At 38.0% G+C, this 13,638-nt stretch overlaps 1 protein-coding gene across 2 annotated transcripts in view; it reads right to left on the bottom strand.

The window, feature by feature from the left end:
- LOC139140505 (E3 ubiquitin-protein ligase HECW2-like) overlaps window positions 1-13,638 on the bottom strand; it is a 110,775-nt gene that overhangs the window by 21,021 nt on the left and 76,116 nt on the right. For both annotated transcript variants that reach the window (XM_070709809.1, XM_070709810.1), the window contains 2 exons: window positions 10,844-12,598; window positions 120-266 (listed from right to left, as the gene is read on the bottom strand). In XM_070709809.1, the coding sequence (XP_070565910.1) occupies window positions 120-266; window positions 10,844-12,598 (1,902 nt within the window). The remainder of the gene's footprint in view (window positions 1-119; window positions 267-10,843; window positions 12,599-13,638) is intronic.

Genomic DNA, 13,638 nt, shown 5'->3' with positions numbered 1-13,638 from the left:
CGATGTCATCCATCATAACTTCTATGCATAAATACATGTGTCTGGTGCAAGACATCCGTGAGCAAGGTCACGCAGAAAGGAAGAGTATTTTGTTTGCGAACTGTAAACATGGCACATACTCGGTGGAAGAGGTTCTTGTCCCGGAGGCAGCTCCACTCTCTGGTAGGTGATTCTCTCGCTGTGTACGGGTGGTGGCGGTAGCGTGTCCTCGCTGTCGGTGGAGGTTGACTGAGACTGCGACGAGGCCAGTCCCTGGGATGCAGCCCCTGGCAGAGAAAATATACACTGCATGTTAGACGCGCCACATAAACACACACACGCACACACAGGCACATGTACCGGTACACATTGGCTGTGAGCAAGGCACAGGTGAGGATGTTGTCTGTTATCTAGACAGGATTTAGGGATTGCTCCTCTGTTTGGTGTTGATGTCAATTCCTGTGGTCTCTTCCTTCCTGTGATTTCATGCTTCCTGATATTTGGTAATGTACTGGCATCAGTTTCAGCTTTTGAAAGCAGTGGTCAGCTTTGTTTGGTATATTTGAATCCAAAATCTGAAATTCTTCTATAGTGCCCTACAGCTTCCTCAGCTGTAACTTTTGATACACTTTCATCATTTTCATTCCAAAAAAAGATTGCGTTTTTCTTATATTCTTCTTCCAGAAATTTGATTAAACACAAATTGCTACCCTTGCCATTGGCACAGTACTTTTTAACAACATACAACTTCATTGCTGACACATAAATTCTAGTCTAGACTTTTTCAACAGTGCCCTTCTCAATCCCTGGTTCACGCATTGGCGGATATGTGAAACACTCTGGTGAATAAAGCTCATTGAAAAGTGCAACTCTATTATGTGAGAAAAAGAGTAAAATCAACATTTGTGAAGTGTGTAGGTGTTTTTATCAACTGATACTGCACGTCTTCTTCTTGTCTAAAAATAACTGGAGGAGGAAAAAGGAAGTTGGTTGATGCTAATTTTAACATCAAGCTCTCAGAAGTGAAACAATAATCTTGTAAGAGAAATAAATAAATGCCTCATAAGATGTTATCAGAGAAATTCTGTGATGCAATAAAAATTTATGACTTTTGTATTTTCAAAGTTTATTGTGTTCAAACAAAAAAAAGTTTTGTCATGTATGAGACATTTTTCAGTTTGCTGATTTGCATGCAGTGTAAGTATATTGCCACTGTATGCATAAATTGTAAATGATAAAACAGATTGACTGAAGGTAGTGTGCACCTTGTAGACCAATATTCAGACTCTCAAAACTTTTACGATACCTTTTTGGCCAACCTCTTGTGGGGGGGGGGGGGGGGGGGAACTCATTTTGAAGCTCATGGAAATAAAATGTTCGCTAACTTTTTTTTTGAAAATCAAAAATTCTGCTTTTCCCTATAGAGTTAACATAGAGGTGGTAGTTGTTTCTCTATGTTACCAAATTTTGCACTGTGGCCCCTAATTTTTTATTCTTGATTCGGACAGGGAGTGGTTTCAAGTTTCCTTACAAATAATTTACGCAAAGGTTGAAGTCTTTCAACGTTGAGGCATGTATTACATTAACACTGAAGTGTCATTTCATGCAAAAAGCAGAAATTGTGGTTGTATTATGGACCAGCAGCCAGTTTTAGCCATTTTGGTCTTTGAGCAAGTCTGAACTGGTATGGACAGAAGTGACTGAAGAGAATTGTCACAATTTTTGTGTACTCACTTTGCGCAAATCATATTCCTGTCATCCCAGGTCTTAAATAAACACAGTTTCACAGGTAAAAATGTCAAATGCACAATCAAAACCATGATAATTGTCTCATAACGTGAGAATAGCTTCTGTTTTCTGTGATTGTATTCTCATATCAAAACCAGCTGTAAAGTCTTTTATGACTCTATTTAGCAATTTCACCTCCAATAAGCTCAACTGCACCAGTCACTAGACCACAATGGCTTTATACGGTGGCGATGCAGCCGTCTCCCTGAAACTAAAATCTTATACTTGGTTCATAATGATCACGGCACAATATTTAAGTGAGGATGCGGACTGTTACATGCCTCATGTACATGATCTACAATTCTTGGAACTTTACACCAATGACTTTGTGTAACTTCCCCAATCTGTATGCCTATGCTGCAACAGTTCAGTCTCCTATCAATATGCTAATATTTATTTTGTTCTAGTTCAATCATGTAATCACATCAAATTCCAGAGAAGAGGTACCCAAGGACCAAACCTGTCTCTACTCTCAGAACTTTTGATATTAAACAAAAAGTCCATTCAAATTGGGAAGTCCAATTGTCGGCCCGAGGGAAGGTTTCGCAGCTACGCTGGAATCCGGTGCAAACTCAAAGATAAGGTACGAGACCAAATTAAATGATACGTCCGCAGATACAAAAAAGCCCTTCCCTTGGTCAATTGACATATCTACGTGTGTAGCTGTCAGATATAATTTGTAAAAGGGTGAGGAAATACATAACACACAGGATTTTAACATTTCATACACCATTTACCAATATCAGTTTCTGACGTTTAATTCTGAGAAAAGGCAAAAATTGCCTGAAAACACACACCTACGGACAGATGTTAACCATTTAACCAAACTCTGATTCAGTTATAACTGATGTTCACTGCACAGACATAAACTGTTATGTCTCTGTCTGGACATTTAGATAAGAAAACCACCAACTAACACTCAGAGTTGGAGTACTTGTAGCAATCATTTGAATCACTCGGAGATTCTTCAGACTTGGAACGGTGACAATCTAAACCAAAAAAGTGATTTCAACATCCCTAGCTTGTACAAAGGTTGATTCATTCAAGAAATCTGGTGACATACTTCTCTCAGAAGTCGGTATCTGCACGGTGTTGTTTATCAAATTGCGCAATGTCTTCATGTATAGTGAGATGCTGAATATTGGACAATTAAATGGAACATAGGAATTTGGAGTCGCCAATATGGTATATAGAGAAAGACGTCACTGAAAATTCCACACGTCTGTGGAATGGAAGACTGTTACATTTCTTATACAAACACCACATTTTCATTTCTGTTGCCTGAACGGTGCATGATTTCTCTCCTCAGAAAAATTAATTTTCAAATAAAATATTACACATTTGAGAAAAGCAACTAGAATACAGAAAGTTGAGTATTCATGGTCTACCATACAATGGTGAAATAGTTGCAGTATGGGGTTTTTTACATAAGAAAATCATGTCTGGTGCATGCTAATTTTGTTACCTTTTACACCAAATGTCAAACACAGCTGATTTTTGTTTGAAGAGATTTGAAATGTTTCATTTTACACTGCGACTTAATAAAATGGAACACAGCAGCAAAGTCTAGTTAGTCATTCTCTCTCTCTGTTTTGGTCTTGCCATGACCTTTAACCTTGCCCTTGCAATGACTGGCTCATAAACTTCCACATATACCATTGCAGACAGGACTGGGAACCCAGCGTTATCTCAAAGTGCTGGCATCAAATCAAACATTATCTGACCAGCAAGCAATTAAATCCAGATTTTGCGGTGTGTGTGTTTTTTTATCACAGAATAGCATTTCAAGGGGAAAGCAACAAACCTTGAAAGTCCACTCTCCAGAGTAAGAAGATCAGCTTTCAAGGTCAACCCTGGCAGTTGGATAATTATATAACGACCAATCTCGCAATTGAAGGAAACTGAATCAGAAAAACTAAGGTTATATGCTGACTATGTTTTGCCTCCTGAGAAATGACATTTGTGCCCAGCATGTGTAATTCACAAAACAAAATTTTCAACAATCAGGTTAAGCCACACCATATATTTATGTCACTTCTTATAAAAAAAGAGAAAGCTACACAATTATCAATTATACTTCTAAACAAGGCAATTAATTACATACTGGCTGTTTTTTTAACTTTACCATAAGGTTTTCACTGATGTTAGTAAATGGCCGGAGTATGAAATATCACACACCATGACAAGAGGACCCATGGCAAAATTTCTAAGATTTCCTATAATTATGCACGCTAGCATAAAACTTGATGAAAATTGCATGAATGGCACGACAGAATGTATTTACTATTTGCTAAAGAATTTAAATTGATCCTCTATTAAAAAGAAAATGGTGTGAAAGAGGAAACATTAACAAAAAAATTGCCGTCAGATAGTTTAATTGACATATATAAAATTTAATGAGGCAAGATCTTGAGTAGTTTGTTGGAGTGAAAATTGAGAAATTGATGACATCAAACTGAGGGATACTTTAAGTGAGACAGAAGTGTTCTGAAAAGATACGGAAAGTTTCCGAAAAAAGTCAGTCACAGGTAATATTTACAGTAACCATTTCCCTGTACATTGCGTATAAATTACATGTAGTGTGAGAAGTACATGAACTATATAGTCTGCTTGCTTCAAACACTGTAATAAGATTCCATGACTGCATTTTTATAGGTAACAGTACACCCAACTAGTTCCTGACAGGAAAATCAAGAAATAATAAAAATGAAAATAAAAAAATCAACCGCAAAATGAAAAATAACTTATAAAACTAAAAACAGTAATTTTGACTATGGTTACCTTGAGTAGATACTTGTCTATTTTGTCCGCATAGTCCTATGCCTTTTCTCCTCGGATAGTGAGGAGGGTGATGGTGGGTTTCGAGTAGACACAACATAGTAGCTGTATGGATCCTGAAACACTACTGACTGACTGACTGACCGAGTGGCTGAATACCTCACTAGGTCATACGTCAGGAAGTACCCCCAGAGTAAACGATGATGTCATCAACTTTTTAGCGCTGGCTCGTGCTAGCACGCCTACCGTGCCCCATTACGCTGTTCCTGGATAAATCAAGATATAATTGATGGCGGTGCGTTCTCAGAGGTGACCCCTTAGCTGCCCTCAGAACAACGCAGAGTTTGGAGGACGTTGACTCCTCCACTGCCAGAGGTAATGAACGCATGGAACGTGACATGGTTGATGAAACCAGCGGAGATAATAATTAACAGGACTGTTAGGGAACTTTGTTGTATCTCCAAGATTGTCACTGCTACACTGATACATAGCGAGATACCAAGCCATACTAGGTTTTCACCAAAATAAAATTATCATAAACCACATATCGACAAATTGCTGTCATTTCCCTTGGAGATGAATGAAACAGATCACAACATAAAATGTACATTGAAATACTGAGACACCATTATGAACTGCCAATTTTCACATGATACCGCTCTTATCATAAGCCTATTAATTTGTGGAGAAACAGTCTCCTGTGCTCGTAGACTAGTAACCAGTTTAAACTTGTGGGTAAGCCTATAGGCCTCAAATGTAAAGTTTGATATAAAAGTAACTGGCACACCAATGATACAGTAAATTATGGATGTGTTTTCCGAAGCCTGAGATGAGAAAAGATTGGAACTGAACACCCACAGCAAAACTCTTTGGGCTGCTACCCCTGACTGAGTACCCTGACCTTGTTATTGTTTCAATGTCACCACTTTACAACATCACCAATAAAACCTACCATGCCGACATCTAGTTTTATTAATTACAAAACAATGATACACGTCCTTCATGAGATATGTTCTTAATTGTTTCATGGTAGAAATATTTGTTCTCTTTAATACTTCTGATGGAAGTCCCAAATGCTGGGAGTAGAATGCTGCAGTAAAGCATGTACCTGGTGTTCTATTTCTAACATTATTTGCAAAGCCGCAGTTTTAATAATTGCGAAACAGAGATATCTGCCCTTCATCAGATTTGCTCATTTTGGTATTTTGGTAATCTGCGTGTCTTAAGGGAACATTTCATAACTGGCAACTAGAACCAGACCCCTTAGAACAGTTTTTAAATCACAACACAACTTGAAACGATACCAAGCATCTTTTCTTTTTACAATGAAATCCTGATATACTTTTGTAAACGTGCAGTTAGAAACGTTCTATGACAGAACCATGATCAATACGCTGACCTGGATTGTCTGTGGCAGACAAGGCTGTCAGTGCTGTTCAAATTTGAAGGAGTTTAAATATGGCATGATGAAATTTATGAGCGTTCAGAAAAGATCCACTTATAGAACTCCGTTGTCCTTGGCTCAAGTTTTTGTCACATGCCATCTTTTATCTCAATAAATAAGCTGACAATATTTATGATGGCGTGACCCATGTACATGAATGCATTGTACATACATGTACACTGCTTCTGTAAAAATATCTTTGTAGTTGAGGACTCTGAGAATGTATTGAAGAAATCTACATAATGTTTTCATGCTCTATTAGAATCTACATAAAGTTGCAAATGTTGGAAAAGTCCCGAGTTTTCAGTAACGCTCAGAACCTCTGAGCAATCATTGAGGAGGAGTATTAATTGACAGCAATTATTTTCACGACTGTTTACAAGTAACGACAAGGACAGAAATAGTTTTGACAAGATTTGTATAAATGATATGTGTTTTCTGAGATCTGATTTTTTTTAATGGAACTTTGTAATTTCATAAGAAATCATATATTTTCAATTAAATGGTCCATACACGGACTTGAACAAGGAACACCGGGTTGTTTTGTATCAAAGGAGTCAAAAGTAAACACGGATCTAGACAAAGCACACACTGGTAATCTAAGCAAAATACTGGATACCATCTCATGATATTGACTTTCTGATGTGACTGACTGATTTTCTCCCAACTTCTCACTGCAGGTGGTTTTGACCACACCACTGACTGATTTGACCGACTTAGGTGAGTAGGAAAAAGTTACAGATGTAAATACAGATGTAGATATGGAAAGATGTGTGGACTTAATATGTAAAGAGGAACTGTTGACGTGTATTGTAATGGATGATTGATTCAATATCATCTCCCTGAATGGAAAAATCTTTGGTTCAACAATCCAAGAGAATTACTGAAATATTGACAAGCTTTTCAACCACCAAGAGACACTATGTACATACCATTACAGAAATACTGGTCTCTCAAACCTGTCACAGAAGACTAAAAGGCAGTTCCACCATTTCTCTTCTTTCGTAAAACGTGAGGCAAACAAGTTACTGGTATAATATCAATGAAGAAATCACAGAGGGGAAGAAGCTTTACCTTTTTTGTTAGCTCCAAATGTGACACGACGCTGTTGTCTGGGACAAATATCAACCATTTTCCCTGGCGAACTGTTTCAAGAGGTTTGATTTCAGCTGAAACAACTCAAAACTGCTAACAACTCCAGTACCATTATCTGTTAAATACCACGGCCATCACAGTAAGGAAATCATGCCAAACTGTGGGCAGAGATCCTGGCTATACTATAAAATCAACCACATGACAAAAACATGCTCTGGACCTATCCATAAATATTCATTGGATGTTGGAAAATGAAACAGTTCCTCATATCGTGACTTCCGGTGCAGTCCAGCTCTGTGAACAATTTGAAAACTTTTGTAGGTAGGCAGCAAAGAAGCGAGTCGGACTAATTTTAGCAATTGAGGCAATTTCCTTTTCACCAAGTGCAGTGCTTGGTTTTCTGGAATGTCGGGTAGCAATATTTTTTGGGAAGAGGAACACTTCTACGCAGGAAGTTACTTGAATTTCACGCTACGATGGCTACATACTCTGATACCATAAATGGACAAGCAAAGGGTCACTGAGGTCTTACAACTGACATGAGAACACTGTTCATTATGACCTCACTCACTGATCTAAGGTCAATCATTGGAGTAACTTGGCATCTGATACTCTAAAGCACCATGTCCCTCTCAGTTGTCAAAATTTGCTACAACCAGATTCATTTCCCCCAGTGTACATGTAGTTGTACCAATGTGCTTGGAATGAGAGGTGGTTTAATACCTTAATAAATGTTATCAAATTGCTGCACACAATATAGTCTAGACTTTTGTTTGATATCTGTTAACAGGATTTTGATTTCTACTGTACTTTTGTACCACATATACCCAAGACTTGTGTAACTCAAGCGGGAAATCACCTCACATGAGGACATACATTGGAAACCATGCATACAGCACACAAAGAACAGGATGCCATACCGGTACTCAAAGTTTAAAGGGCTAAAATCATTCACGTGAGAAGAACTTAATATAAAAATATATCTGTCTTTGATCCATAAAAATGCTTGCACAAGCTTTAACATGGCAACAAAAACATGTCGAGTATCAAATTTCAATTGCAGCGCTGAAAACAATTTATGAGAACTGGGCGGTGATTTACCGATTAAACACTTTCTTAATCACTCAGTTACAAAAGCATGTGACAGAAGTATCAGATGAAATATCCTGGTTGTCTTGTATCTCAGCCTTGTTTCAAACATAAAAAGTTAAAACAAAATAGTGTTAGCGTTTCAAGTTTGAAACAAAAGTTAGACTTAGACATCCTGATGGCTTTGACGTTACAGATAAAAAAATTTCCCTGCTTGACCTTGTAATCTTTTTAAGAATTAAAAGTGACACAGCAGATATCTTTTTTGTAGATCCCTATAAACCTTCTAACAGTGATCAAATTAAGGCTTTCATGCTTCCCCCCTGTCATATGGCTGTGATGATGATAAAAGAATATGATGTAATGAAAAAGATTTTTTCTGGAACTTTACCAGTTCATGGCATCTCAAAAATCAAATATGGAAGTTACTGAGAAATAATTTTATCTTGATGACTTTTTTCATCACCCCAAAAAATTGCACAAAATCCAAAGCAGACATGCCTAACAAATTTTGAATGCATTATCCCTACCAACATGTACACCAATTATCAAAGAAATAACTATGTCACTAATAGAAATCTTTGAAATTTTTGAAAAATCATAATCATATGCTTCAATTCTGCAAAAGCAACATCTACAAGATTCCATTCAGTTCTAGATACTCATCCAAACATTTCTCATACCAAAGCTGGTCACAGTCGGGGCAAAAATTTGTGTCTACAAATGGACACACAGATGGACAGAAAGACAGACAGAGAGTCAGACAGACTGACACACATACAGACTGACAGGGTGATGGCATTGCCCCCCCCCCCCCAAAAGTGTGCCCCTGCCACAATGGGCCAAAAATAACAGTAAAGAATTCTATGTTCTCAACTAAAACTGTAAGATTTGTTCTCTGTAAACGTAATTTCAAAATAGATTTCATTTCACAGCAGAATAGCTAATGTCTCCACATTCAAAAAACAGAGAACTGTATGGATGTGGTTTCATAAATCTGATTTTTCATGTATTCCTGAGGCAGATTTCTGATCAAACAACCTCCACTATTAAACATAGCACACGACAGCAATTATCTGAAACAGGATCTAGACCAACAGATGTTTTCTCAATCATTTTCAAGAGATAACTGACAAGTTTAATTACTTGGTTTGGGCTAAGACATACTGTACAGACATTCTAACATTTAGATGTACTACCTCTCTATGTTTGAATGAATACAAAATATAGCTTTGGCTCTCTTGTACTGTTCATTGCCATGAATGACCTGTGTACATAACACTTTCTGCGTTAAGGAAGTATGCACTTCAAACGTGAAAGACTTAAAACTTTTGCTAAAACTTTCTTTAATGAAACTTTCAGCCATTCTCTTACTAATTAAAAAATAAAATTTTCAATTTTCAAAAAAAATAAGCAGGTAAAGTTTTCTTACACCAACAGCTTCAAAATGAACCCCCACCAGTGGTAAATCAGAAGAGAAGTGTAAAAGTTTGAGAGTCCCAATATCTGTCCCAAAGGCACGATCTACCTTAATTGCCATCTTAGATGACTAGGCAGACACTCATGTCATTGCAGCTAGCTGTGCACAACTCTTTGCCTGAATGAATTTGTATGACATTTCAAAATGGCACCAAACCAAAGAATGTGGTTTTGTAACTGAATTCCAACCACAGCCACAAGACAGATAGGAAATACATACAGTTGTAACTTTCACTCCCAGAAAAAAATCACTACACAGTAATGGGTATTACCGTAAAGAATATTACTGTACACAAAGGACTGTTTGAAGAGTCATCCTTTTTTTGCTGTTTATATATATATATATATATATATATATATATATATATATATATATATATATATATATATATATATATATATATATATATATATATATATAAAATATTTTCAGCATATAGAAATGTATAAGAATTATATATATACATATATATATGTTTATATATAATATTTTCAGCATATAGAAATGTATAAGAATTATATATATATATATATATATATATATATATATATATATATATATATATATATATATAATATATTTTCAGCATATAGAAATGTATAAGAATTTTACATCATTCAGAAATCAACTCTTCCAAACGTCTTTCACTGCTGCATGAAACAAAAAAACATATATATATATATATATATATATATATATATATATATATATATATATATATATATATATATATATATATATATATATTATATATATATATATATATATATATATATATTGATTTTTTTTGTTTCATGCAGCAGTGAAAGACGTTTGGAAGAGTTGATTTCTGAATGATGTAAACTTCTTATACATTTCTATATGCTGAAAATATTTCATTCAACTGTACTGCTCAGTTCTAGAAAGAGTTTTATCAGTGCCTGTTCTACTAGAAGCAATAAAATATGATCTTTAATGGAAAGACCAGGGATGCTACCTATTGGATTTTTTTCATTGTCATTTTGCATTCTTCTCGACAAAGCTAGCTGTTGAAGGGCAAAATGTGGAGTGCAAAGATGGATTAGGCATCTGTTCGTTGAAATACAAGGACACTTGTCACAGTTTTAAATCACTTCTGGATTGACCAAGTGCACGTTACGTAACTTGTGTAGATACTGTGGATTTGAGCAATTGGAATCACTGAAGCTTACCTGCTCGCGCATGTGACTGAACTCTCCGCTCCCATATTCTTCCCCCGGTGGGACTAGAAGCTGTTGAAGTGTTGGTGGATGACATAGACGATGCACTGTTCGTTGAGGGGGTAGGAGTTGGTGCTGTGGCAACTGAAGTTCCTGTTGCAGCCATGGAAGTCGAAGTGACCACAGCATTGGTAGCACCAGAGTGGTTGGCAGCAGTAGCAGTAACAGTTGCAGCAGCTGCAGCGCTTGCATTCCCTTCCAAAGATGGGGTCCCGGGGTCAGCTTGATCAACGGCAGGCTGCATATGAAGCTGCATCAAGCTGCTATTGCTGGTTCTACGTCTGTCGGACGATGTCGCATCCAGCCGCTGCCTGCTCCCCGAGCTGGCTGTGACTGTCCTTCCAGGACTAGATTCTCTGGAAGCCTGCCCTGTGCTGCCCAAACCCTGAGAAGTGGTATCCAAATGTGAGTTCTCAGTGGAATTAGAAGGTCTCCTTGCCTGTGACTGTTCTGTCCTTGATTCAGAGAGCATGGATGAATTTTGCACTGGGCCTATTGATGCCTCCCTTGCTGGGGATTCTCCGATGGGTCTCGATTCTCTGGGCTCTGAGGTAGTAGTTTCACTCCTATATCTATTGTTGTTTGGACTCCTTTGCTGATTTGCTGCATCCTGTTCAACTTGCACAGGTAGAGTCCTGTTAGCATCGCCAGCCTGCTGCACCGCGGCACTACTCCCGCTGTCATATGCACCATCCACTTGATACAGATGAGAATTCTCACCATAGATATTGCTTGGGCTGCTCAAAACAGCCACACTGTCGCTGTTCAGTCCACAACAATCTCCTGAGAAGTTAGTATTGCCACTTGCCGCTGTGGTCACGGCCGCTGTTGTCGTTGCTGCTGCAGCTCCAGCAGTCGTAGGGAACACAAAGATGTCATTACGAACGGCTGGCGGAGTGATCAGAATACTTGGTGACCTCTGTGATTGGATTTCCGATGAAGTCTCTGATGATCCTTGCACAGATGGGGACACTGCACGAGGGGATGTGCGAAGAGATCCCGACCTCCGGGGTGATCTAGCTGGACTTGTGGAAAGATTTGACATTGGCACTCCGACTGCAAGGGGGCCATTGGACAGCTCGACTGTTGGGCTCCTATCAAAGTTGTCCGGTGTCTGAGTCCCACCCTCTGAGATCTGTGCCCCTGGCTGCAATGTAGTCAGGTATGGTCTAGGTGATGGCTGCGAATTGCGAACAATATTAGATGGAGATCGGGATGGAGACCGCGACGGAGACCTCGAAGGCGATCTACTGTTCGGTGAAGATGATACACTGCTCCTTGTGTTGAGTGAATAGGAACAAGCAATACTTTGAATGTCAGCTATGCTATGCGGAGTGTTCCTGGTGAGCTCCTCAGTTGCTTGGTTAAGCTCCTCATCGCTGAGGGCGCTCTGGTTGCTTGGTGGTTCGGTTGGCGTTGGTGGGGGCGCAACACTACGACGATCACCACCGCCACCGATATCAGTTCTCGGTGGCCCCGAACAAGTTCTCCTCACAGAGGCATGCGAATGAACAACTTCAGCTAGTCTTGGATTATTGATATTGTTATTTATTGCCACAGATTCATGGTTAGCAACGTCTGTGTTTCCAAATGGTATGTTCTGTCTCTCCTCAAATCGACTGCCAGGGCTGCCCGGTTCCGAGTACGATCTCCTCAACAGCTGTCTGCGTTGCTCTATTTCTGTCTGAGAGGTTGGAGATGGCAAACCTTTGGGAAAAGATGGAAAATAATAAAATTTAGTAATGTCACATTTCCAAACACAGAAAATCTGAACGATTTTCAGCTTTGAATTACTGTCTACTTGAAAATCTGACATTTCTCAACCATGCATAGGAATAATGATCCATCGTGCATACTCTATTGGACATGAACACAATGACAGTGTAACAACTTGTCTGCAAGTTGCTGTAACATTGTAATTACGACACTTGTACTTTCCAAGCTGAAGGAAGAAAAATATTATCTAAATAATATGTTATTGTAAGGATCTGTGTAAATAACACATATATGTTTCAATATTTAGTATTTTCTTCATTAAAATACTGATAACTTCACCTTCTTACAGTGTATGTGTATGTGTGACAATACCATTAAAACTACATGATTGGAGCTGGTGTATACTCGACAAGTGTTGCATCATGGTAATGGGTGTGCTCAGATTTCTCAAAACATCTCTGGACAAACATGAATTCTGTTTTCATTAATCTTTTAAACTCTAGTGACCTATGACACTGTATGGAAATTTTCTTCCTAACAAGCCCATTCTCAAAGAGATATGCAGATTGCCAATATTAAAAGAATGGCCATTTAATTAATGAGTAAGTTGGATATTAAAATTGAAAGATCCTTGCTTGCTGTATTTGAATTTCATACACACATCACAAAGAAAGACAAAGTTATTTGTTTGTGTGAACACATCTCGCCTGTTTTATTCTGACGGCATTGGTTGCCAGTGAAAGAGAGAATCAAGTTCAAAATTATTCCATTGATGTTCGAAATTCTTCTCAGCAAATGTCCACAGTATGTGCAATCATTGAAAGATATCCCTGGGCATACTCTCCCTTCATCTAATTAAATATTTCTAACTAGGCGTGATACACCAGGGCCACTACAGTTAAGTATGCTCTATATTGTGCATTTTCAGTTGCTGCTCCATTGTCTTGGGTTGGTCTTTTGAGTCCTTTAAATGTCATCTTAAAACCCATCTTTTGGCAGCATTATGGTACTTATCTAATTTTATCGGTAAT

The sequence above is a fragment of the Ptychodera flava genome, chromosome 9 (assembly GCF_041260155.1).
Source record: "Ptychodera flava strain L36383 chromosome 9, AS_Pfla_20210202, whole genome shotgun sequence".
Taxonomy (NCBI): domain Eukaryota; kingdom Metazoa; phylum Hemichordata; class Enteropneusta; family Ptychoderidae; genus Ptychodera; species Ptychodera flava.
The sequence above is the reverse complement of the archived record's forward strand: the minus strand, read 5'-3'. Positions and strand labels throughout refer to the sequence as shown.